General features: G+C 59.4%; 14 protein-coding genes across 14 annotated transcripts; 5 read left to right on the top strand and 9 right to left on the bottom strand.

Annotated features, from left to right (window-relative positions):
- Window positions 1–21: 21 nt before the first annotated feature.
- Window positions 22–849, bottom strand: SPRG_02415 (hypothetical protein). The gene has a single exon (XM_012340991.1). The coding sequence runs from the start codon at window positions 768–770 to the stop codon at window positions 72–74; it is 699 nt and encodes a 232-aa protein (XP_012196381.1). The 5' UTR covers window positions 771–849; the 3' UTR covers window positions 22–71.
- Window positions 850–1,201: 352 nt separating this feature from the next.
- SPRG_02414 (hypothetical protein) lies at window positions 1,202–2,974 on the top strand. Its single transcript, XM_012340990.1, has 9 exons — window positions 1,202–1,513; window positions 1,566–1,730; window positions 1,779–1,844; window positions 1,889–1,974; window positions 2,019–2,098; window positions 2,146–2,310; window positions 2,359–2,472; window positions 2,533–2,713; window positions 2,764–2,974. Exons 1-9 carry the CDS (start codon window positions 1,227–1,229, stop codon window positions 2,898–2,900), a joined length of 1,281 nt encoding a protein of 426 aa, XP_012196380.1. The 5' UTR covers window positions 1,202–1,226; the 3' UTR covers window positions 2,901–2,974.
- Window positions 2,975–3,451: 477 nt separating this feature from the next.
- SPRG_02413 (CAMK/CAMK1 protein kinase) lies at window positions 3,452–4,908 on the top strand. The gene is made up of 6 exons (XM_012340989.1): window positions 3,452–3,762; window positions 3,821–3,934; window positions 3,981–4,079; window positions 4,127–4,242; window positions 4,291–4,533; window positions 4,584–4,908. Exons 1-6 carry the CDS (start codon window positions 3,484–3,486, stop codon window positions 4,870–4,872), a joined length of 1,140 nt encoding a protein of 379 aa, XP_012196379.1. The 5' UTR covers window positions 3,452–3,483; the 3' UTR covers window positions 4,873–4,908.
- SPRG_02412 (hypothetical protein) lies at window positions 4,876–6,217 on the bottom strand. Its single transcript, XM_012340988.1, has 9 exons — window positions 6,106–6,217; window positions 5,985–6,064; window positions 5,777–5,944; window positions 5,670–5,729; window positions 5,619–5,632; window positions 5,511–5,569; window positions 5,400–5,459; window positions 5,276–5,350; window positions 4,876–5,234 (listed from the first exon to the last, which is right to left on the bottom strand). The coding sequence occupies exons 1-9, from the start codon at window positions 6,175–6,177 to the stop codon at window positions 4,890–4,892; spliced, it is 933 nt and encodes a 310-aa protein (XP_012196378.1). The 5' UTR covers window positions 6,178–6,217; the 3' UTR covers window positions 4,876–4,889.
- A 337-nt stretch (window positions 6,218–6,554) lies between these two features.
- Window positions 6,555–7,597, top strand: SPRG_02411 (proteasome subunit alpha type-2-A). Its single transcript, XM_012340987.1, has 5 exons — window positions 6,555–6,580; window positions 6,636–6,952; window positions 6,996–7,217; window positions 7,267–7,344; window positions 7,405–7,597. The coding sequence occupies exons 2-5, from the start codon at window positions 6,644–6,646 to the stop codon at window positions 7,504–7,506; spliced, it is 711 nt and encodes a 236-aa protein (XP_012196377.1). The 5' UTR covers window positions 6,555–6,580; window positions 6,636–6,643; the 3' UTR covers window positions 7,507–7,597.
- SPRG_02410 (hypothetical protein) lies at window positions 7,563–11,834 on the bottom strand (the record flags this gene model as incomplete). The annotated part of the gene is made up of 13 exons (XM_012340986.1): window positions 7,563–8,084; window positions 8,123–8,184; window positions 8,232–8,560; window positions 8,622–8,800; window positions 8,852–9,020; window positions 9,067–9,602; window positions 9,656–10,173; window positions 10,217–10,838; window positions 10,931–11,200; window positions 11,246–11,307; window positions 11,358–11,490; window positions 11,539–11,662; window positions 11,704–11,834. The coding sequence occupies 13 exons, from the start codon at window positions 11,832–11,834 to the stop codon at window positions 7,590–7,592; spliced, it is 3,630 nt and encodes a 1,209-aa protein (XP_012196376.1). The 3' UTR covers window positions 7,563–7,589.
- Window positions 11,835–11,851: 17 nt separating this feature from the next.
- On the bottom strand, window positions 11,852–13,078 carry SPRG_02409 (hypothetical protein). Its single transcript, XM_012340985.1, has 4 exons — window positions 12,577–13,078; window positions 12,346–12,524; window positions 12,149–12,300; window positions 11,852–12,102 (listed from the first exon to the last, which is right to left on the bottom strand). Exons 1-4 carry the CDS (start codon window positions 13,068–13,070, stop codon window positions 11,899–11,901), a joined length of 1,029 nt encoding a protein of 342 aa, XP_012196375.1. The 5' UTR covers window positions 13,071–13,078; the 3' UTR covers window positions 11,852–11,898.
- A 526-nt stretch (window positions 13,079–13,604) lies between these two features.
- SPRG_22106 (hypothetical protein) lies at window positions 13,605–14,094 on the bottom strand (the record flags this gene model as incomplete). The annotated part of the gene is made up of 2 exons (XM_012341283.1): window positions 13,605–13,993; window positions 14,040–14,094. Coding segments are annotated over 2 exons (444 nt in total), but the record flags the coding sequence as incomplete, so codon positions are not given.
- A 198-nt stretch (window positions 14,095–14,292) lies between these two features.
- SPRG_22105 (hypothetical protein) lies at window positions 14,293–15,048 on the bottom strand (the record flags this gene model as incomplete). The annotated part of the gene is made up of 1 exon (XM_012341282.1): window positions 14,293–15,048. A coding segment is annotated over one exon (756 nt), but the record flags the coding sequence as incomplete, so codon positions are not given.
- A 1,274-nt stretch (window positions 15,049–16,322) lies between these two features.
- Window positions 16,323–16,992, bottom strand: SPRG_02408 (hypothetical protein; the record flags this gene model as incomplete). Its single annotated transcript, XM_012340984.1, has 3 exons — window positions 16,323–16,638; window positions 16,683–16,912; window positions 16,954–16,992. 3 exons carry the CDS (start codon window positions 16,990–16,992, stop codon window positions 16,323–16,325), a joined length of 585 nt encoding a protein of 194 aa, XP_012196374.1.
- Window positions 16,993–17,171: 179 nt separating this feature from the next.
- SPRG_02407 (hypothetical protein) lies at window positions 17,172–18,223 on the top strand (the record flags this gene model as incomplete). The annotated part of the gene is made up of 3 exons (XM_012340983.1): window positions 17,172–17,311; window positions 17,351–17,459; window positions 17,505–18,223. 3 exons carry the CDS (start codon window positions 17,172–17,174, stop codon window positions 18,195–18,197), a joined length of 942 nt encoding a protein of 313 aa, XP_012196373.1. The 3' UTR covers window positions 18,198–18,223.
- SPRG_02406 (hypothetical protein) lies at window positions 18,211–19,719 on the bottom strand (the record flags this gene model as incomplete). The annotated part of the gene is made up of 2 exons (XM_012340982.1): window positions 18,211–19,312; window positions 19,337–19,719. 2 exons carry the CDS (start codon window positions 19,717–19,719, stop codon window positions 18,211–18,213), a joined length of 1,485 nt encoding a protein of 494 aa, XP_012196372.1.
- Window positions 19,720–19,840: 121 nt separating this feature from the next.
- SPRG_02405 (hypothetical protein) lies at window positions 19,841–21,175 on the top strand (the record flags this gene model as incomplete). The annotated part of the gene is made up of 10 exons (XM_012340981.1): window positions 19,841–19,937; window positions 19,984–20,069; window positions 20,119–20,164; window positions 20,212–20,251; window positions 20,296–20,365; window positions 20,425–20,555; window positions 20,605–20,685; window positions 20,733–20,813; window positions 20,860–20,950; window positions 20,996–21,175. The coding sequence occupies 10 exons, from the start codon at window positions 19,841–19,843 to the stop codon at window positions 21,173–21,175; spliced, it is 903 nt and encodes a 300-aa protein (XP_012196371.1).
- A 30-nt stretch (window positions 21,176–21,205) lies between these two features.
- Window positions 21,206–22,888, bottom strand: SPRG_02404 (hypothetical protein). The gene is made up of 2 exons (XM_012340980.1): window positions 22,832–22,888; window positions 21,206–22,783 (listed from the first exon to the last, which is right to left on the bottom strand). Exon 2 carries the CDS (start codon window positions 22,768–22,770, stop codon window positions 21,208–21,210), a length of 1,563 nt encoding a protein of 520 aa, XP_012196370.1. The 5' UTR covers window positions 22,771–22,783; window positions 22,832–22,888; the 3' UTR covers window positions 21,206–21,207.
- Window positions 22,889–23,059: the final 171 nt, after the last annotated feature.

The following is a 23,059-nucleotide window of genomic DNA, read 5'->3' as shown; positions in this document are numbered from 1 at the left end:
CCGTTGTCGCGGGACCGAAGAGGCAGATTACATACAGTATTTATTAATGATAACAATTCTTCTCTAAGAGCTTAGAAGCGCTCGTTCATGCGGTTGGCGACGTTCTTCATTTTGTTGTAGACCTTGCCCGGCGGCGCGCCCATGATGAGCGAGCAGATCGCATCGCGGGCGAGCTTGATGTTGGAGAACGAGCCAAGGATGTGGATCTTCTGGTCCGCAAGCACGATACGCGTCCGCGTCGCGTTCTCGATGGCGTACTTGGTCTTGCCGTCCTGGCCCGCAAGACGACCCACGGCGCGGCTCAAATGATCGCCCTTGAGCATCTTGACGTCCGTGACCTCGAACGTGTCGATGAAGAGGTCTTCGAGACGAAGAAGAGCGACCGCGTCCTGGACCTCAAAGCCCATCATGTAGGCCTGCACGAAATCGGCACCCTTCTGAAGCGCACCGGCGTCCTCCGTCAGCGGGCTGTTCTTGAGCTCAATGCAGCGCGTCTTGGTGTTCATACGGATCTGGAGCTTGAGGTGCTCGACGATCGGCTTCATGATGTTGGGCCAGTCGTTCTTGAGCGGCGTGTAGCGATGCGCCGGTACGCGCACACGGCGAAAGTCGTTCTTGCCACCGCCGGCTTCCTGCGCGCTCAGCGCCGGGAACGAGGGCGCGTCCGAGACGTCCATGTCCATGTCGTCGTCCATGTGCTGGGCCGCGACAGCGTGCTGCAGCTGCGTCGTCGACACGACAACGTCGTCGGTGTGCATATCCGTGTCCATGATCCGATTAGCTGCGGGCGCCGAGGGAAGAAATCTATTGATCTCCAGCCAATTGTTTCAACAAGAAAGGTCATCCTCATCACATGGAAAATGGCTGGCTCCGAGGACGGGATATCCGGTTATTCGAGCTTTATCCGGCAATGTACCCTCAAGGATGTCGAGAATGGCGACCGGAACGAGGTTGGCAGTTCCCAATACCGGTACGCGGGAGCCTAAGACGTAGAGGGACAGCAGCATAGCTGTGCGCAACCGCAGCGACGAGTGCGGTGGAACGGAGGTAGCGATTTGAACGACGCATCTTGCATCTCGTCTACGCTCGTAGTATTGGTTTAAAATATTTTATTTTTAGCGAATCAGAATTGATAATTGGGTGGAATTTGACACGATATTTGGCCAATGACAGGTCGTTGCGCATGATTCTGAAGATACTGAGCAACGACCAAACAATTGACTGCGATGGCCCGGCGCTGCGTACACATCGCGCTGCTGTGCATGCTCGCCTGCGTGGCGCGCGCCGCCGAGGAGGAGACGTGGAAGGAAAAGCTCTCTTCCTTCCAGGCGACGGTCGAGAGCTCGCTGGCCGAAGGCGTCGAGTGGCTAAGCTTCCACTCGGGTCTGGGCCCGCAGTGCGACTTTGTCGAGCATCCGTCCGTCGCCGTGCGTAGCCACCTGCAAAAGTACCTCACGGGCCAAGATCGGGCACTGGACTCTGTCGTTGGCGCGATCGAGTCGTGGGAATTCTCGTACGAATGACGCACGACCGCGCAAGCTCATTCCTGTCGATAACGTGCGTAGGCGAACTTCCAGCAAGGACCATGGCCCACTCGTCATGGCAATCACGGGGCCTACCGGCACGGGCAAGACAGAGACGTCGACGCTGATCGCAGAGGGCCTCTTTCGCCGCCGGCGAAAGCTCGAGCACAGCGAGAAGCTCGTACCCACGGGTCTTCTCGTCTTTCGGTGCAGAAATCGTTGTCACCTCGACACTCAAGAACTCTGCGTGGCTAGTGGCGAGGACTTTAGCGACAACTACACAAACCCCGTGACGCAGTACCAAGAACAGATCAAGTCTCGGTACTCCTCGCTTTGGGCTTCGTGGCGTCATCGACACTGCGTAGCCTCGTCGAGCACCTCACCAAGTGCTCTGGCAAAGCCGTCGTCGTCTTTGACGAAGTTCAAAAGGTGATTCCGCAAACGCTGGACGGTAGATCGATTCGAGTGTCGATGTCCACTGAACGATCCCCGTAGTGCTGACAAGCGCCATGAGCAGCAACGCCCAGCTCACGTACTACAAGAACGGGGTCGCGCGCAAGGTCGACTGCAGCAATGTAATCCTGGAACGGTGTCATTTCAGGCGTTGATCTATCATGTACAGGTCATCTTCATTCTTATTTCCGACATTGGCGTCGGCAACATGGAAAACATCATGATCCAGTATAAGTCGCGGGACGAATTGCCGTTCGCAGAGCTCGAGAACGCGGTCAAGAAGGCGCTCGATGCCCAATGGGACCGCCTCCAGTTCGGCAAAATGATCAAGCAGGTACAAATCGCTTCAAGACGTCACTCGTTGCTCACGAGCGATCCGCAGGTCATTCCGTTTCTGCCGTTTGAACAGCGCCATATCATCGACGTCATCAACCTCAAGCTGCGGCACCTGGGCGCCAACTACGAAGGCAAGTACTGGTACAAGCTGGACATTGAGGTACGCGGATTTGACACGTCGCACGACCAAGAAGATGCTAACCGTGTCTCTTTTATACAGCCGGGCATTGCACAGCACCTCTCGACGCTCGAGTCGATCCCATACCAAGCCCGACGCGCCTCCGTCAAAGGGAAGGAACTGCAAAAGGTGTTTGCCAAGTATGGCGCACGGAGCGTCGAGTCGGGCCCCATCCAGCAGCTCAAGTCGAAGCTCCTGCGCTACCTTCGGCCGTGGAACACAAGTACTCATTGGTGCTGTGATGTGCAGGATCGTGACGATGTGCGATTGTAGAGGCCACGATCACCGTGTCGTTTGTTCCGTCGACGGAGGAGGTGGTGATCACGTCGTGCAGCAGCGAAGCCGAAGACGTCGACGACGGGTTTGCGTCCGTTGGTTGCCGCATCAAGTGGCAAGGCAAGTTCAAATAAGGTGTAAATAGGACTACATACTACACTGGTATCCACACCGTCGCAGTTGCAGTACCGGTACTAATAGCATGAAGAGTGTCGCTCGGACGACTTGCATGCCAATGCTCTACCTACCTTGGTATTAGTAGAAGGCGGCCTGCGTAAGTATCGCGGGTTACTTATGCGCGATAGTGGTGTTCTCGCGGGTACATGCAAGTAGCCACGTCTCTAGCGTGTGTCTATGGTCGTCGCTGCCTCCCGACCAAGCGTGTGCAGGCTGCTCGAGGTGGCCATATCTCGGCGGCTACCCCATCAGGCAAGGCCGCGAAGCATCATGGGGCCGCGCTGAATCTCCGGTATGTCGCCACCGCTGCCCGCGTGTCCCGCTGGGATCTTCAAACATCATAGAATACAATCCCCCACACCGAAATACAATACAACCGAGAAGTGCGATAGACAAAGCAAGTTAGATTAAATTGAATGAATAAAAATGTCCCGAGAGTGGTATTATATTTTCCCGGAGCAAACCCGGTGGCACGGGATACGTAGCTTTGGTTTCAGCCGACTGCTCAGAGTTTCTTTCGACAGACCACCAAGAGAGAAAATGGGCTGCGTCAAGTCGACCCCGATCCCGAACGCCCCTGCTGATGCTGCGGCCAAGGCCCCCGAAGCCTCGCCGGCCCATGCTGGCGAAGGCGAGACCAAGCACTTTGACGAAGTCTACACGCTTGGGAAGAAGCTTGGCGAGGGCACCTTCTCGGTTGTCAAGGAGGGCACGCACAAGGCGAGTGGCAAGAAGTATGCCATCAAGTGCATCAAGAAGCAGGGCTTGACCCAGGAGGACCTCGACGCTCTCCACGAGGAGATCAGCATCTTGAAGAAGGTAGATGTCGGAGACGCTGCAAGGATCGTGAATCTGATCCAACCGGTGGCTGTGCTAGATGGACCACCCCAACATCATGACGCTGTACGAAGTCTTCTCGGAGCCCGCGTACTACTACCTCGTGACCGAAATTATGGAGGGCGGTGAGCTCTTTGACCGCATCGTCGAAAAGGTATGGTGGAGGCTCCAAGGCCACCAAAGGCTCAAAACGGCATTAGACGTACTACACGGAGAAGGAGGCCCGCGACCTGGTGCTCATTTTGCTCAACGCGATCAAGTACTGCCACGATCGCGGTGTGGTCCACCGTGACTTGAAGGTAGTGCATCATGATGTGTGGCCTGCGTCTCACGGTTCCCATCGCAGCCAGAGAACTTGCTCTTGACGAGCAAGAGCGACGACGCCTTCATCAAGATTGCCGACTTTGGCTTTGCCAAGCAAGACTTTAACGCGTCTCTGACGACGGCCTGCGGCACGCCGGGGTACGCCTACTTGTGCTGCATACATGTGCGTGCTCACGGCAGCGCTAGCTACGTCGCGCCCGAGATCTTGAAGGGTGATTCGTACGGCAAGACGGTCGACATTTGGAGCATTGGCGTCATCACGTTCATCTTGCTCTGCGGGTACCCGCCGTTCCACGACGAGAACCAGAAGCGCCTCTTCAACGCGATCAAGATCGGGTCGTTCAAGTTTGAGTCGCCGTACTGGGACGCGGTCTCGGCCGAAGCCAAGGACTTTATCTCGACCATGCTCGTCGTGGACCCGACCAAGCGGTACAACCAAGATGCATGCCATCGTCGAAACTCACCTGGTTGCGTACTAGGTCGGACGCGGACCAGCTGCTCCAGCACGCGTGGGTCACGGGCACGGAAGTCTCGACCGTGCCGCTGACGCAGGCCATGGAACAGCTCAAGAAGTACAACGCGCGACGAAAGTTCAAGGCCGCCGTGCGCACCGTGCAGGTGACGGCGGCGCTCCAGAAGGCGATGGGCGGCTCGTCGTCGGTCGTCGACGATGGCACGCCCGTCGAAGGCGAGGCCGTCGAGGACATTGCGCTCGAGGTCGACGTGACGCCCGCCGCGGCGCCTGCGACCGGAGAGACCAAGGCGTAAAGGCACGAGATGTCTTCCTAATCGGTTTTATCTTTGCGATCGTGGATGTTGAAGGCATCGCAAAGGTTGTGCAGGACGCCGCCGTCGTACGGGTTGCGCTCAATGTCGTCGGCGGTGAGGACCAACGACGTCTCGGCGTCCACGAGCCCAACGCCGCCCCACGACAGGTCAAAGGCAACCGGCCGCGTCGGCGCAGGCACGTCGTCCGCGTGCTCCTTGTGGAGGCGCTGGCGCTTGAAGTGCTCGTTCGCGGTGCAGTTGCGGTACACGCGGCCCATTTGGCACCCGAGGAGGAGGCTCACGAGGAACCAAACCGCAAGCGCGAGGGATGCGACGAACGCGACGCGACCGTTCTCTGGCGACTACCAGAAGCATGGTACGAGCGTCGTCAGGTTGGTCGTACCAAGATGATGTCGGTCAGCACTTGGGTCAGGAGCGCGACCGACGCGTTGCGCGCATCAGCAAGCGAGTGCGTCATCTACCCAGCCCATGAGACGACGAAAGGAATGATCGGGTTGGAGAACCACCTTGTCGATGAAGACGCTGCAGAGGAGGTACACGAGGTGGCTGCTTCCGCAGACATTGACCTAGGAATACATTGAAGAGCACGTCTTGGCGGTGCGACGGCGGCGTCGTACGACGAGGAAGAAGAAGAACGCGTTGTAGTTGTGCTTGGCGATGCACGTGTTGACCCAGACTAGCAACACCCGGCTGGCGTAAATCACATCGGAAGGTTCGGCGTGTACTGCAGCTAACGAGCCTGGTCGTGAGGAGGAAGACAAAAAGCAGGCACGTACTGGTGATCGAAGCGGGCGACGCAGTGGTTGCACACGCGGCAGTGCTTGGAGCGCGGGATCCTACGGCGTTTCGATGCACACCTTTTAACGTCGCGGCCACGACGTACTTGAGGGTCTTGCAGGTTCGGCAGACGCGGCCACGGGGGTAGAGCGCATCGTGGTCTGGGTAGTGCTGCTGCGTCGCGAGGTTTCGATGGGTGATGACACCAGGGTCCACGAACGAGACGCGGACAAAGAGGCCCAAGCAAGCGAACGCAAAGAAGATCGCAATCGACCTAATAGAGCTTCGTGCGACTGGATACAACGACGACGCACCGGTCCAATAGGTCGAGCGTGTGCCAAGCTTCCGAGACGAGCACGCCGTAGCAGAGCGAGAGGAGCGAGAGGTAGAAGAGCTACGTCCATTGAGTGGCGTCGAGCCCAGCGGCCACGTTACCTGGAAGATGCAGTTGCGCTCCTCGAAGAACCAGGCCCAGACCCGCTTGGCGGCGCGGACGACGACCATCATGTTGCAATTTCACACTGCGACACGCGCCTTTCTGCCACGAAATCGTGTGACACACTATTTCTAGGAAATGAAATAGTGAGAGAATCAAGATGATCTTGCGCACCAAACGAGGAGGCAGCGACTGGCGGCGCGGCCACGTTAGCTCCTGCCTGTGCAGCTACAACGCTTAACCTCTAGGGTGACCAGGCTCGCGCGCACGGCCTTGGGTTGCTGTAACGCAGCGTTTGACTACATTCACTATTTGCGTAGATCGCGGCAGATCATTTCCCTCGTTAGAGAAACACTACGATAGAAGAACTTTGCCACGTGAGGGGTTCATAAAAGCCGACCTGCGAGACTCGATGTATCCAAGCTATTGAATCGCAAAGGGTATCTTAGCCCAAAGCTGGATTTGAGACTTCAGGTACGAGCATGGAGGAGCTGCGGGCAGCGGGACGCTCATCCGGCGGGCGGCGTAGGAACCAAGATGGCCGACTCCGCCTACTCGTTCAGTTTGACGACCTTCAACCCGTCGGGGAAGCTGCTGCAGATTGAGTATGCGCTCAACGCCGTCAACAACAACGGCCGCACGTCGCTCGGCATCCGCAGCAAGAACGGCGTCGTCATTGCGACCGAGAAGAAGCTGCCGACGGTGCTCGTCGATGAAGAAGCCTACAAGAAAATTGAGAAGCTCTCGTCGAGCGCTGGCGTCGTCTACAGCGGCCTCGGCCCCGACTACCGCGTGCTCGTGCGCAAGGCCCGTAAGAAGGCGCAAGCGTACTACATGAAATACAAGGTTCGCTGCAAGAAGTCGATTGTGGCCTCACGCGCATGCGTAGGAAAACGCCCCCGCGTCCATCTTGGTGCGCGAGATCGCGGCTGTGATGCAGGAGTTCACGCAGTCGGGCGGTGTCCGCCCGTTCGGCGTCTCGCTCTTGTACGCCGGCTACGACGACGATGGGCCGCAGCTGTATCAGATTGACCCGTCGGGCTCGTACTTTGGCTGGAAAGCCACGGCCATTGGCAAGGACTCGGTCAGCGCCAAGAGCTTCCTCGAAAAGGTACAAGACGACGACCATCATCGTGTGGCCTCTTACGACCAAACGGTAGCGGTACAACGATGATATGGAGTTGGAAGACGCGATCAACACGGCGCTCAAGACGATGCGTGAGGGCTTTGAAGGCGAGGTACATCTCGATATCATGTGCAGGATGACCAAGTACGATCCTCATCGAATCCGCGTGTAGATGAACGAGACGAACATCGAGGTTGGCATCATCGGCGAAGACAAGATCTTCCGTGTCTTGAGCCCGAACGAAGTCAAGGACTACCTTGCCGAAGCCGAGTAAATACGCGAGCGCAGGACGCCTCTGTTCTGCATGCATGTGAGCGACGAGCGAAGAAATGGACTCTCCTTAATACGAGCGTTGGATTAACTCGCGCCTTGGCGTTGCTTCTTGTCCGAGAAGAGCGTTGCAGTCACCATTTTGGCCGCCCGCGTGCGGTCGTCACTGGATGCCAGGTGCTGCGACTTGAGGCGCTGCGGCAGGATCGCGTCGAGGTCGAAGGCGTCGGTGCTGTCACGGCGCGCGCCGCTCTTGCGACGAAGCAGGTCGGGGGGCTTGACAGGCACGATGACGTCGTCGGCGCTAATGCGGTCGTCGCTGGACGCGACCGGTGACCTCTGCGTCTTTAGCTTGTTGACCCACTTGCGGATGTGGCACTGCACGTAGACGGTGCTGAACTGCTTCTGTGCTTGCACTGCGGTCTGGAGGCTTGCGACCGACGACCGGAACGTATCCCACGCCGCCTTGGCGCTGAGACCCTCGGCGCCAGACGTCAAGAGCGCGACCGAGTCCTCAACTGCGAGCTTCTGCCGCCGCAGAATCTCTTTGGTGCGGCCGTTCTGATGCACGCTCTCGAGCTGCTTGTCGATGGCGGGCGAATGTGCGTCCAGCACGCAACGAGCTGCTTGAGCTCGTCTTCAAACGAGAGGACGCTTGACGTCCCGAGGGTACTGCGCAGAGCTGCACGCGCGCAATGTGTGAAGAAAGAGATGAAGTCAGTGCGTTACCCGTGCGCTCTGCGTCGGTGAGGGGTATCGACGCGTGGTTGATCGAGAGGCGGAGGTCGTACTGCTGAGTGAGCCGAAGCAGAGTCTTGAGGTCGATCATGTCTTCGCCCATGTCGTAAAATATGAGGCGGCAGTCGCGCGGTGCGACGCTGCCGTGCGTCACGTGCAGGACGATCTTGACAAACTCCTCGATGCCGATAAAGTCACTGGCGCCGCGGAACTTGTTGAAGGCCGCGATGTACTGCTCGTCGATCTGCGCTTCGAGCGTTTGCCACTCGGCGACGAAGAGTGTCATCGCTTCGTCGAGGTCCACGTAGCCACCCTTGCGTCTATGGGCACGATGATGCGCGGTTACGTGAGGGGATCCTAAAACACGCAACTTGAAGTTACCCGCCTGGATCTTGCACGGGCACCCGGCGAAGTTGCTGCACGCGGTCGTTGAAAGCGCCAATGTCCTGTGCTGCAAAGCAATTGGCAAAAACGTTGGCTGCGGCCGAGAGCACGACGTCTGTGCTGACGATACACGCGCCGTCGACCGTCTGGTGCAGCTTTTGGTCGTATCGAAAGATCTAGAGCCGCAAATGAGACCACATCGCAAGTCATACGATCTCTCGTTGTACCTTCATGACTCCAAAGACAATGTGACCAAGCGACTTGAGGTAGCTCTTGAGCATACCTCGACCCAGTGGACGCTGAATTCCACACGCCGCTGCGAAGAAGGCGACGCGTCGGTCACTGTGAAACATCTCGCAGCCGCGAAAGATCTGCTGCAGCTGCGACCCGACGAGGCTAAAAGCTTTTGGGCACAATGGAAGTGTTCAATAGAGCAAGGTACCTGCGATTTTGGACCTTGGCCATGAGGTAGTCACACACGTAGGCTGCGAGATCGCTCGAGGCATCCTCGCCGTCGAGCTCGAGTTCGTCAACCTTGAGCTTCTCGATAAAGATGTCCAGCACGCTCTTCTTCATTTCCCGCAGCGAGAGCTCGGGCCCGCGCGGCTTCATCATGCTATCAAACTCACCGACGACAAAAGTCTTCCAAAGCCACGGCATATGGTACACGCTCGCTTTGGTTGCAACCTTGGACGACAACGTGCGAGGGACCATCTTCTGTGCGACGGCTTGCTGCCACCGACTTCGCCCAAGACGAAACAGGTTGAGCGCACGTGCGACGTGGACCGTGGCTCCGATGTTGAATGGCGTCGATGGTTTCGGCTCGGGCGCGGATGCGAGCGTCGGCGGGCCGGTGGGCGGAGCGGGTATGCCGCGTGGAAGATCGTTGTCGTCGAGTGGGACCCAGCGCCCGTCGCTGCCTGTGAGAACCTTGTTGAAGGCCTCCAGAAAGCGAGCGCCTGCGGGTAAATGCTGCGTCTATAGGAGCTTGTTTAGCTGCGCGTCATGTGTTGAGGTCTCACCTTACGCACGATGGCATCGCGGAGCAAAAACTCGTTGTCTGTGACGGCTTGGACGAAAAACGGTGCCCACGTCATGACGTCGGACGTCACAAGCGTCATGAGCGCTGGCTTGCTCAGCATCGCAAGTGCTGTTGTCAGCTCCGTCGACTCGGTCACGATAGTCCTGAGGTGCTCATCGCTCAGAAGAATTGCGTAGAGGCACTGCGTGACGCCAGCCACGTCACGCTTTAACGCGGCGTCGAGGCCTCGGATCTGGGCGCCGTCGCGGAGCAGCCGAAAGGTGGGAAGATCGTGCAAATCCAAGAGGAGGTTCTTGAGCCGGTGTTGCTGGAGCGTATTGGGGCGCGCTTTCGCCGTCTCGTTTTCCATTTCAACAAAGAGCTGTCGCGTGAGGTCGCCATTGAGGAGCATGACTTTGGCGGCGTCGGCCACGTGGTGGTTGAGCCAGTGGTACGCGGCCTCGAGCGGAGACAAGGTGACGTCGTCGACGTTGGAAGTATTTTCGGTCGACCAAAGTAAGGTGAGGCCTACACGACGTCTGGAACAACAGAATCATTCACGTGAACGCACCGGTAGCGTTGGCTTTGACGATGGTGTGCCACGCGTCGAGCAAGTCGGGACTCGTCTCGAGGCGCAAAAAGTGCTGCACGACACGAGGGCAGTGCACCATGCAGTACTTGAGGATGCCTTGCTGGAGCGTTAGCGTGTCAATAAGCAGGTCCGGGATCTGCTTGAGGACGCTACCAAGCGCGCTGGGCGTCGCCTTGAGCAGCTGCACAACTGTTGGTACGGTATTGGCGGTCGCAGACTCCTTGGCCTTTTCGTCAACGTCGCCAATTTCTTTTTCAAAGTGGCGCTCCAAGACGCCACCGAGGTCCTGGATCGCAGCTTGCTGGCTGCGAAACTCACCCGACTTAAGCTGCGTGAAGATGTCCATGAGGTCGTCACCGACGTAGTCGACAAACTCCTTGAGAGCGCTCGACTCTGGCACGTCGCTGCACCGGTTCTGGTTGCCAGTTATACTGCGGCTGCTGCCGCTAGCTCCGTCCTTTGGGTTCTTGATCGTGGGAAGCATCTCGAGAAGCGCCCTGGGCTCAAAACGCTCGGTGCATGAGGAAGAATCGACTTGCGTCGCACCGAAAGCCGCGTTGCTGCCTTGCTGGGCGCTGCAAGAATCGACGGTCGTCGGGGGCTAAGCGCGCGAGACGCATTGATTTCCGCGGACCGCACCAGCGAGTTTTGTCGAGCAAGGGTCGGAGGGAGCTTTGTCACTGGAGCTGGGACCTCGATCCGTGACGCGTCGGTGACGCGCAGGTCGAGTGCGCTCGCGAGGCCAGTGAGGAGCGGGCGCTTCTCGTCGTCGTCTAAGCGGTGAAAGCACTTGGTGTACGTAGCCGCGTGGACAGCCGCGGTCGTCGGAAGACGGAGCGTCGTCGCGACGGGCGCTTCAAGATACAAGTCCCACAAGTCGACGATCACGTCCGGGGTCAGTACGGGCTTGACGAGGTCGCGCACAACGTCCCTTTGGTAGTTGGCTTCGAGCTGGCTAAAGTGCTACGAGACGCGCGCCTGAGCAGCCAACGCAAACGTGTTTTGCACCTGGTAGATCACTTTGACGTGGTGTTCGTTCTGGCTCGTGCGCTCTTCGTGGGACGTGCGCACTAACGTTTGAGCTGCAAGATGCGTTGCTTGAAGTAGTGGGTGGGAGTACCGCAGGTGCCAGAGTATGGCGTGTTGTCGTAGAACGGCTTGGTGGCGTCGTACATGCGGTAGACTGAGTTGAGGAGACCGCCGAGCACGAGATCGCAGATTGTCGACGCCGGCGCAAAGTAGACGCGCAACATCTAGTAGCGCAGGTGCGTACTGCAACGAGCTCTACGGAGCAGCGATACCTCTTGAAGCAGCTCAAAGTAAATGGCCGTGCACACGGCGTTGGGAGCTTCGCGGTACGGCATGGCGCCATTGGGCTGCGACTGCTGCAGCAGCGCCTGCCACAACTTGGCTGTCGTCGTCGGTCTACAAGCGGCTCACGAAGCGAACTATGGCGCATCTCGTACCGATCGAGAACCTCCATGCGCCCCGCCCAGCGCTCGAGGATGGTCGCGGCAAGCGCGTCGAGCGCTGGCGGTTTGCGTGGTGTTCGAGGCGGCTCGATAAAGTTGTAGCTGGGCGCCCGCCACTGCATCATGCAAAACAAACAGAAAAAGGGCAGTCCAAAATCCGTTTCATTGGTTGTTACGCAGACGAGACGTTCACATGGTCGTGTTGTAGTACCGGTCGCCGTAGTCGCCGAGGCCCGGCACAATGTACTTGGACTCGTTGAGCTCCGGGTCGATGGCCGACGTGACGACGTGGATCTGCGGGTACGCCTCAAAGATCGCGTCGAGGCCTTCGGGGCACGCGAGAACGTTGGCGAACACAATGTCTCGCTCCTGCACGCCCGAGTCAATGAGCAGCTACGCGCGATTGCATGAGCCACACCTCTCACTCTCTCTCTCGTACCTGGATCGCCTTCTTGGCGCTGCCGCCCGTCGCAAGCATGGGGTCGAGGAGGAGCACGCGGTCGAATGCATTCATGCGCGGCGGCAGCTTGGCGTAGTAGACGACCGGGTGCTTCTCGGCCGAGGACTCGTCGCGCTGGATAAGGATCTTGCCTACGCCGTGTATGTGAGGAACGATGCAGATGCGAAGAGTCGTACCGACTGAGACGCTCGGCTCGCAGGCAAGGACCTGCTCGAGGAGCGCGTCACCGGCGCGGACGATCGAAACAGCGCAGATGTTGCTGTTGGGCCGCATGCCCGAGAACTCGGCGCCCGTCGGCGTCCAGACGATCGCAAACTCGAGCGTGCACGCCGCGAGCGCTTCTTCGGCCAGAATCCTACCCACGGCCGAGGATGAGATACAGCATCGGAGGATGCTGATGAGGGTACCGCATAAGGCGGTCAGCAAACTTCTTGAATTGGAGGTGCGACGACCGCTTGTCGCGGAGCATGACATGGAGCGACTGAACGGCGTTGGTCTGGAGGATGATCAGATTGCGATACTTGGTCTCCATCGACGACGTGGCTGTGCACGGCTTCTTGGCTGGGTGCTTGCCGGCGACGGCGTGGGCCTTTGTGCTCTTCGGCGTGGACTTCTCGTCCTTGACGCTCGTGGGGCGGACTTCTTCCGGCGCTTGCTGGCAGCGCTTCAGGTGGCTCTCGAGTGAAATGGCACGGCCCGAGACTTCCATTTCGCAAAACTTGCACTTGAGGAGGGCTGTCGATGCGTTCTTTTGGCGACCCGTGTTCTCAAAGTGGACGCGGATCGGGGCGGGTGGGCGGCCTGTCTTGGAGCGCTCGGGACCGACGTCGAGGAGGGGTTTCGTTGGCTCTGGCACGTAGCCGGCTTCGTCCAAGTTGGCAGCTGGGCGTTTGGTAGTCATGGCTTGCTTTTAGCGACTAAAAACGCTGCCCAAACGGTGGGTGGGCCTTTAACGGCTTTCTCTCGACCAATCACGTCGCTGGGTACTCGAATTACTCAAAAGACGACGTTTTGAGCCACCTTTTACGTAAAAAACGCCGTTGAGTGCGCTTTTGGGTTGAGATTAACACACGGTTTTCGTGCGTATCTTTTTAACGCTTGGATGGGGCGCCATAGAGCAGACCCAAGTACGACGCCAGCGTCGACGCAAAGGCGTCACTTCTCGCCTTGCGCGCCGACAAGCCCAGGGAGGCCACTCCTTGCGGCCGCGCGTCCTCCGCCGCGGGCCCAGCGGCGACGGCTCGTGTCTCAGTGGGCTTGGGAGGAATGGAACGCCGGCTGGCGCCATGCCGGGTGTCCCCGGTGCGAGCCCTGCGTGGTGGGTGCGACCAATTTCTGCGCTTGGCGCCGAAAGGCTTGTGGCGCTCGGTCCCGACGCAACCGCAGCGAGGTGCGTCGATGCGCCGCTGCCAATCGTCGTGGCGCGCCGCCGTGGCGCTTGCTCATCGGCCGGGTACAGTACGCGAGATATGTCGCTGCGTGCCGGTGCTGAGAAGGTGAACGGTGCCACGGTACCAGTACTACCATCAGCAACCCCGTGGCTCAAGTCGGTGGACTGGAATCGCCGGCGGATGCGACTCTTGGGTGCGTTCCCGGGGGTGCCACGGTCGTGGAACTGCTGCTTGAAGACGCTGGGCAGAACGGATGAGCCCTCGGGCGGTGCTAACGGTAGTGACGATGCGTCGTTGGGTGATGCGGGCTCCAAGGGGCTTGGGTCGCTTGCGGTGGCCGGCGCTCGAGCAATGGCACCAATGTCGTCGACTTGTGCTTTGAGCTCGCTGGGCGTGTAGCCAGTGGCTTGGGCGTCGTGGGTTGGCGTCGACGCTAATCGAATGGAGTGAATCGATCGTTGAATGAGCAGGACACGGACGTGGTAGGAAGCACCTTCGCTCTGTCCGCGGTTTGAATCGTCGTCTTGGGGATGCGGACGTGCCACCGACCGAGTTGGTCCACTTTGGCAACACGACACTCACGGACGGGGATGCGGCGGAAAACACAAGCCGGCGTACTTCGGTCACCGGTCGAATGCTCGGCATTGCGCCCTTCCGTAGCGTGTTTGTGTCATCGGTTGCGGTGGCTTGATGGTCTCGGATACCATCGTCGACGTCTTCGGCCCGCCCTTCCTCGCCGCCGTCGACGTCTTTCAGCGGCAAAACCTTCGCGCTGAGGTGACTTGCATTTGGATTTTCATCGCTAGCAGGCTTCACAAAGGATGCTTGCGTGCATCGTTCTTTCTCAATCTCGGAGCTTTGGAGAGACATGGCTGCAAATTCCAGCTCGCTCAGGCTAGCATCGTTCGTGGCTTGGTTCGAGACACAACCGCGTTGGGCCTGCCAAGTCGCATGTCGATCGCCGACCCCATTACGTTCGAGCTTCAAAGTAGGCACAGCTAGAAGCGGCTCAAGCGACTCCTTTGCGAGGTCTGAAGCGTTGGAAGCTACAGCACTGGGAACATCGTCTCGTTGTAGCTCTTGATCTTCATCATCATCAACGCTTTGCAGCAGTTCGTACATCGGCTTCAGTGGATCTTCGTTGATCGTCGCCATGACGGGATCACCAAACGGGGACCACTTTGTCGCGACTGGTGGCGCAGATGTTGCAGTAGGGAGACGCAAGCTAGTGCCACCAGCCGTGTACAATGGCCGGAACGACGGCACACGCGGTCGTCCTGCAGTTGTTCCTTGTCGGCGGACGTCTCCCTTGGGAAACGTTTTAGTGGGCGGTGTCTCTTCGCTCGCAGATTGCGTCCGTGGTGCAGTTGTTTCTTGCGTCGCTCTTGGTGTCTCTCTTGGTGCCCCTCTTTGTGCCTCTCTTGGTGTCTCTTTTGTTGGTGTCTCTCTTCGAGTTGGTCCTTGGTTTGCTGATGGTGGTGGCCGGCTCGGTGTTGACTGGCTCGGTAGCGTCCTCGCCGTCGCGTTCCCAGCGTTGGGACGTCTCTGGTCGCCAACTGGTCGCGTCTCAACCCGCCTCGGCATCGCCACCGGTACTTTGGTGGTCTCGGACGACCACGCCGTGATGCCTTCGTCTTCCTCGAAATCGAGCGCCGGCTGTGCCTCCGTGTCTTCCTCGTCGCCTTCCAGTGGTCCTTGTTTGATGGTACGGGGTTTTCGACCTAATTGTGGACCTTGTCCTTGTTTCAATGCTGCCTGCACGAGGCGAGCAGTGACCGACATCCTTGGCGCCGGCTTTGGTCGCGCATCTACGACCCTCTCCTCGTTACTGCTTTCATCTTCAACCGGTTCTTCGCGCACGACACCCATGCCGCGATGCAGCTCGGTCGGTGCGTTGAGGAGCGAGCCTTGTAGCCGCGTAGGCGCTCGCTGGGACGGCGTCGGCGCAATTGACGAGCGACGCGTGTGCCCTTTTTCGTTGGCTCCAACGGCCATTGCCCGCCGAGCCGGCTCGATGTTTGGCGCTTGCATTTTGTCGACAATCGAGCGCAGCCGCGTCTTGCGCTTTTTCGGTCCTGTGCCTCTGCCCCGTGAGAGTGCACTCGTGCCGCTGCTGGTCTCGGACGCGGTTTCGGTGACGAGCAATGTCTGCGATACCACAGGTTGCTCAATGAGACTAGCACTGCAGCTGGTTGAATGTTCATCGCGCGATTTGGGTGGCGGCGTCGGCTTGGACGGCAGCGAGGATGGGCATGGCCGCTTCTCGAGAGCTTGGGCAACTTGCAGCTGCCGAATGAGGCGCATCATTCGGCTTTGTCCGAGTTTGTACGAGCGCCACTTGTTCTGGATGCGGATCGCGCAGCGTGCTTCCAAGAGACGGCGCTTGCGCGTCGCAATTTCAACGTTTCGAATCGCCTCGTCGACCTTGAACGTAGCAACGTGGCGACACAGTCGCTGGAGTCCTTCCAGCCGCATGCCTTGGTGGTGCTACAACATGGCTTATTTCTTCTTGGGCCCCAAGAAGACAGCTGGATGCACCTGCGACGCGTGGGGCCGCGACCGGCCGCGCATCTGGAGAAGGCTCCGGCGGTTGTCAATGTGCTTGTAGAAGCTGTTGCCAAAGTGTCGAAACTCTTCCATGCGGTTCACGACGTGGTGCTTGGTCGTGAGCCAGTGGAGAATGTTGCGTCGAATGATACGCGCGGCTGCTCGGCGCCGCACGACGCGTCGCTAGGAGGCCACTGTATCAACACCACGTCGTTTCAGGCAGCTACCTTGCGGTGCGCCTCTGCAGCCGCGTCGAGCTCGATCGCATCGCAACAAAGGGTCGCGTAAGACACCTTCGCTTCGTCGTCGTCGCTGTCGTCGCTAAAGGCGTCGTTCTCGAACATGCCGAGACTGTCCCAGTCGTCGATGATGGCCTTGGCGTCGTGGCCGATCGCAGCAAAGCACGCGTACGACTGGTGGAGCCAGTAGAGCTTGTCCACCATGCGTCCCAGCGGATCGTTGCGCGGGTCGGCTTGCGGACGAAAGTAGTGCAAGATGAACTCCACGTCCTCGACCCACTGCACGACGTATCTACGCAACTCACGATCGCAAGACGGTCGATGCGGTGAGCGCACTCTTTGTCTTCCTTGCCAAAGTGGAATGGGAGCGTGTCCGAGTTGAGCTTGGCCTGGACGCGGTCGAGGATGTCTTGGATCCGGTCGCGCTGCGAGAGCACGCACGCGTGGTGCTTGCGCTGCATCGATGGTTTCTCGGTGCGGCGGAAGTTGCGCACCATGAGCTTGGCCTCGATGCGCATCGGATGCGTCTCCTTGGCGCGCATAAACTCTTGCCGAATCATCGCGGCCTACACACCTCGTGTCACCGGTCGCCAATTGCATTTTGTACCCGCGCGTGGCCCGAGAGCCCCGTGAGGTCCACCGACATGCTGAGCGCGTGTGAGAAAGCGTCAAGGGTGCTGGGAGTACCGCATCGACTTGGCCATGCGCAGGCGCTGCGGGCGCGCCATGTCGTCGCCCATGGGCGTCGCTAAAAAGGCAACGCGAGGGAGTTACAACACGACGAGGCGTTATTCTTCGAGCCTAAATTGGATCCACCGTCCCAGCATGGAGCGGTGGCGCGTCGAGCCGCCCAAACCGGCGGCGCCGTGGAAGCGGAAGGACCGAGTAGCGCCGGTCGCCGACGCCGACGCGACGCTGCACGATGTCCTGGCGCACTACGCAGCGCGCTTACCGCACGACGCGAGGTACCTCGTCGTCTCTACGACTCGATCTCAGCGTCGTAGGTCCACCGAAAGCCGCGTCGATTCGCTCTGCGCGCAGTTTGTACAGCCACTGAACGGTGGACTCCCAGCGCAGCTCAGCACGGCGCTCGCATTGGAGTTGGCCACGACGGTCCGCTCACGAGGTAGCGACCTGGTGACTCATGCGCGTGCGTAGATGCTGCGAAGAGCGCTGCCCGCGTCCTCGCCACTCGCCGACGTCGTGACGCAGACGCTGCTCCACGCCGTGTACAGAGACTACGACCCGCAAAAAGACCTGCTCGACAACTGTCGGTTCGCCGACTCCTCCGCGATAGATGCGGCGCCCGAGGTCGACGACGACCCGCCTACCAAGCAAGTCGACTACGAGGCGCTCGCCAAGCTCTGGAATAACCTCGTGGCCGACGATCGCGGTGGCGACGCTGGTGTCGCGTGCCTCGTGGGATGCATTCAAACGCTACCCGACACCCACCAGCGCAATATCGTCGACCGCGTCGTCGCCGAGCTGCGCCCTGTCGCTCCCGACCCGTGTCTCGAGCGTAACGAGACGACGAGGAGGATACGAGTCGACCAAGAAAACGGCCAAGTCGTCGACGACATTGACGGCAATGACGACGATGACGACAACGACGACGATGACGACGAAGCGTTCTTTGAGCAGTTGGTGGACGACCTGCGCGAGATCTACAACCTCCTGGACGCCTACGACCCCCGTGCCCAGCGCAGCGCGCGCTACAAGCTCCACGTACTTTTGTCTGGCACGCTTGGCGCGCCGCCCGACGAGCCCGGAATACGAGACGCGCGGGAGCGAATGGCGCAGCTCGTCGGCGATCTCGACGCGGAGACGCGTGTGCGTTTGCTCTTATTGTAATAGCTCCTATTTATTATGACGACGCCAATGGTGCCATCTTCTTGCGAGGTTTGTCAGTGGCGTCCTGGAGCTTCCGCTTGCCTTTGCCCGCGGCGAGCTCGGTCGTGCAACGGACACACGCGCACGTAAAGTTGTAGCGGGAGCGGAGGTCGGCTTGGCGCGCACTCACTGGTGCGTGGCGCTCGATGTACGAGATGGTGAGCTCGTCGCCAGGCGCAACGTCCTGCGTCGTGAAGACCGTGATGTCCGTCTCGTTGACGTACGTAAAGCCGCAGTTGGGTGCGCACGAGTGGTTGAGCATCGAGAAGCGGGGGAAGAGGGCGGTCCCATCCATGGACGGGAACGCCGACGAGTTGAACTCAATGTCGCAGCCAGCGCTGCCGTCGTCCGCCGTGGACCAAACAAAGTGAATGTCCTCGTCTTCGTCATCAGAGCCATTGTCGGCGTCTGGATTTGCTCGCTTCCGGTCGTCCGTGACGTCTGTCGCGTCCGTGGCGTCGGTCGCGTCATCCGATGCGTCATCTGACTCGTCGTTCGATTCGTCGTCGTCCGATGGCTCGACTTCCGAGTCGCCGTCGTCGTCGTCACCCATGTGGCAGAGCTTTTGGAGCACGCGCTCAAGCAGCGGTGCGGCTTGAGCAACTAGATCAGCTTTTGTAGCTGGATCGCCTTCGCACGAGAGAAAGTACGGGACAATGGGCGACGGGACATCGACACCGACGGCGTTGACCTTGGCCCGCCCGAGGAGCCCCACGAAAAAGGCCAAGTCGACGTGTGCTTGGAACGCAGCTGAGACTTTGGACTTGGAAGAGAACGCACGCAGCATGTACGCGTGCGCGGCCGATGCGGCGTCATTGTCGATCGTCTGGGCGAGCAACGGACAAGCTTCGAGGTGCAGAATGTCGTGGACGGCGGCTTCCCAGTCGAGAGCGCCCGACAACCGCGCTTGTACGCAGAGTCGGTAGTAAATACGCGCGAGTATGGCTGTGACAAGAGAGAGATGCTTGAGCACCGCGTTGTGCGCTTGGAAAGGCTCGCTCCGCTGGAAGATCGAAGAAAAGACGTTCGTCGGCTGCGCGTGCAGAACGTCGCCACAGATCTTCGAGCAGACAACGCTAGGCAGCTTATCACCCTTGAACTTGGTCAAGTAGACTGGTGTCGACGCGGGTGGCATGTTGGGCAGCGTCGGCTGCGCGGTCATGGCCTGGACCGACGCTGGCAACGGTTGCACACAGCGCTCGTCACTGCACATGCCCGAGAGAAGCTGAAAGCTACCGGCGAGGTAATGCAGTTGCAACGGCACTGAGCCCACGAAGCGCTTGCAAACGCAGCAGACAAGCGGTGGCGTGGTCTCCGTCTCGTTGTCGCTATCGTCATCGCTATCGACTTCGTGGGCTGATGCTACCGAGATGGGCGAGTCCTTGAGCACGACTTGGTTGGCTGGCAGCGCAGCCTTTGCGTAGACACCGCGGCCACGCGTCGCATCGTGGCGGACCTCGACTTCGGCGGACCCGAGCTCCATGGATGGCTGATTGGCAGAAACCGGGTGCGTACTTCGAAGGTATACGGATGCGTATGCGGATCGAATCTGAAACACGCAGCTTCGGACTTCGGGTGAGTCGCTTCATTTTGAGAAATCCACGATGGCCGCCAAGATGCCCCCGATCCGCCACCTCGCGTCCGCGAGCTTCCGCCAGTGGATTGACGGCCTCGACGCCTTCCTCTTCGACTGCGACGGCGGTACGTACTTCGCCTGTCTTGGGCAAGGAGCGAGCGGAAGCTGTAGTCCTCTGGCGCGGCAGCGCGGCCATTGAAGGCGCCAAGGAAGCCATCCAGCTGCTCCGGTCGCTCGGCAAGAAGGTCGTCTTTGTGGTACGCACAGCCTCGGCTATTGTAGCATTGCTTTACGAGTACTACGTAGACCAACAACTCGACCAAGTGCCGCGATACCTATGTTGACAAGCTAGGTGCGTTCACCCTCTGAGACTTTGAGCGTGGCTCAGAGCCACCGTAGCGGGTCAGGGCATTTCGGCCACCGTCAGCGACATTGTAACGTACGTCTCTCGGTGCGCAACAACCGTAGCTCACATACAACTAGGTCGGCGTCGGCGTGTGCGGCATACTTGCGCCAGCACGACGTGCAAGGCAAAGTCTACGTCGTCGGCGAGGTGCGTGTATCCAGCCTCGTCATGGGATTCGGTCGGAAGCGATGAATTTCCAATTGTAGGCGGGCTTGGCGGCTGAAGTCTCGGCCCAAGGCTTCGAGAACTTTGGTTTGGAGCACAATGGCAAGACGGAGGTTCCGACGCCGTTCGTCGTGGACCCTGCTGTCGGTGCTGTCGTCATTGGTCTCGACCGGTACGACTTCCGAACCCGCTGATCGACTGTATCGAGCGCACGTCTGTAGTGCCATCTCGTACTACAAGCTGTCGTACGCTGCCGTCTCGATCCTCACCAACCCTGGTTGCAAGTTCTTTGCGACCAACACGTACGCAGATCGCGTGGTCTGCGTCCGAATCTGATGTGTGGAGATAGGGACCCGACGTTCCCAGTCGACGGCGCCGTGTTGCCGGGCGGCGGCACTTGCGTCGCGGCCTTGGCCACGGCCGTTGGCCGGTATCACTCTTTCATTTCTATCCACGCGATGCAACTATCCGCCTAGTGAGCCCGACGCCGTGGTTGGGAAGCCGTCGCAAGCGCTCCTGCAGACGATCCTGTCGACGCACAACCTCGATCCCGCGCGCACCTGCATGGTAGGATGCGCTCGATTGGGCGCTGGGCACGAGATTATACCATAGGTTGGCGATCGCCTCAACACGGACATTGAGTTCGGTCGGCTCGGTGGCCTTCGCACGCTCCTCGTCTTGACGGGTGTCACCGCGCCGAGTGAGATCGAGTTCATCGAAAACGAAGCGCAGCGCCCCGACTTTTACGTCGAGTCGATTGACGTGCTCAACCAGCTGGCCAAGCAGCAGTAACGCGCCGCCGATGTATAGAATGCAAAATGTCTTCAGTTTGTAGTCGGCCTTTTCAGCTGCGGAATGGCGGCACTCGCCTTGTTGATAAACGAAGCAAAGAGCGACGGCTTGGGCGGGGCGTCGACGGCGACGGGTTTGGGCGGTGCTTTGGCTGGCGCCTTCTGGGCCTTCGGAGGCTTCGGCTTCTTTGCCTTCTTCTCCACGGGAACCTTGGCGAGCTTTTGCCACACAGGCTTCTTGGCTGCGTTCGTAGCGGTCACCGTTGCTGCCACATCTTCATCCAGAGGCATCGGAAGGCGCACGGGTGCGGCATCGGTCTTGGTGCGGTTCATGAACGAGGCGAACAGTGACGTCTTGGTGGACGTAGCATCGACGCCGCGCGATGGCACCTCGTACTTGGTCGCAATCTTGGGCTTGAGGTGGCGGACGGGCGATGGAGTCACATCGTCCGCGTCGCCTGCAACTGCATCGGCTGCCTTGCGCTTCTTTGATGGCTGCTTATCTTCGGTGCCCTTGGCCTTCTTTTGGGTTTTCTTGGCCGCATCGGTCTTCGTCTTCTTGGGCTTCTTGCTTGCCTCGGCATTGTCGCCTCCCGAGATTGCGTCGGTATTAACCGCTTTACGTTTCTTCGCCTTGAGTTCGGTAGGGTGCGCTGCAGACGGGGCTGGCGAGAGCGGTCCGACCTTCTCTGCCATTTTCTTTGCCAGGCGGTCAAAGAAGCTGCTGGGCTTATCCACGGGCGAGGGGACTTCTGCCGCAGGTGCAGACTCCTTCGACTTGCGCTGCTTCGTGGGCACTGTATTGAGCGGAGAGACAACGCCAGTGTCATCTACGCTCTCGTCAAGCACTGTCGGGGGCTTCTTCCCCTTGCTAGCCTTCTTCGCAGGCACATAGCGTTTGGGCGCATTCAGAGACAAGGGTTCTTGCAGCGCCTTGGGCTTCTTCGCTTTCTTTGGTCCATCGTTCGTCGGCGCAATGCCGTCAGCCAACGGCGCCTTGGGCGTTTTGGTTGCTTTTTTCCGAGCCTTTGTCGACTTTGTCGCGGCGAGAGGCTTGTGAGCAGGACTGGGTGGCGGGCTGCCTTGATGATACGGGTCATTGTTGTCATCCCAGTCGGCGCCGCCGCCAAAGTCCACCTCAGGCTCGTCGTCGACTGGTATCGGGCCCGCGGGCTGCTGGCGCGCAACCGGCTTGGATTGTGTTGCCAGTTTTGAACTTTTTTCAGCAAGCTTGGCTGCTTCAGATCGCTGGGCCGCACGCAGTCGCTTTGCTTCTTGGTCGGCGGCGCGCTTCGCTTCCTGGTCGGCCGCACGCTTCGCTTCCTGGTCGGCGGCGCGCTTTGCTTCCTGGTCGGCGGCGCGCTTCGCTTCCTGGTCTGCAGTGGGCTTCGAGCTGACGGTGACGCTCGGTAGCTTCTTCTCTCTCTTGAAGCTCTTTCTGTACACGGGCGTCGTGCTCAGCCTTCTCGTCAAGCTTTGCAGCGAGAAAGACGGCGTTCGTTCGGACGGTATCGGCCTGCCTTGCTCGTACTGCGCGAAGACGAGCTTCCAATGCCAAACAGTGCAGATCGAAGGCCCTGCGCTCGCATCGCGCATCGAAGACGAGTCGCTACATCGTTGCATCAGCTTGGCCACGCAAGAGATGGGTCACATGTACCTCGGCCCGTCCGATCTCGACCGCCACGCTGCTCATCCTGTCTCCGCTCAACGAAGCCTCGATTAACCGGAATTGCTGGCTCTTCCAACTAGGTCCGAGAGCGAACTTAACTGAAGGAGATCGGTGGAGTTTGGATCTTGAGCCGTCGCTTGAGATGGGGGTACGGTCGAGTCCAAGGCGGCGCTTGTGCCGCCTTTGAGTCGCATCTCCGAGTGTACGAGTGTCTTT

The sequence above is a fragment of the Saprolegnia parasitica genome, assembly GCF_000151545.1.
Source record: "Saprolegnia parasitica CBS 223.65 unplaced genomic scaffold supercont2.6, whole genome shotgun sequence".
Classification (NCBI taxonomy): Eukaryota; Oomycota; class Saprolegniomycetes; order Saprolegniales; family Saprolegniaceae; genus Saprolegnia; species Saprolegnia parasitica.
Note: the sequence above shows the minus strand (reverse complement) of the source record. Positions and strands in the feature narration are given on the sequence as shown.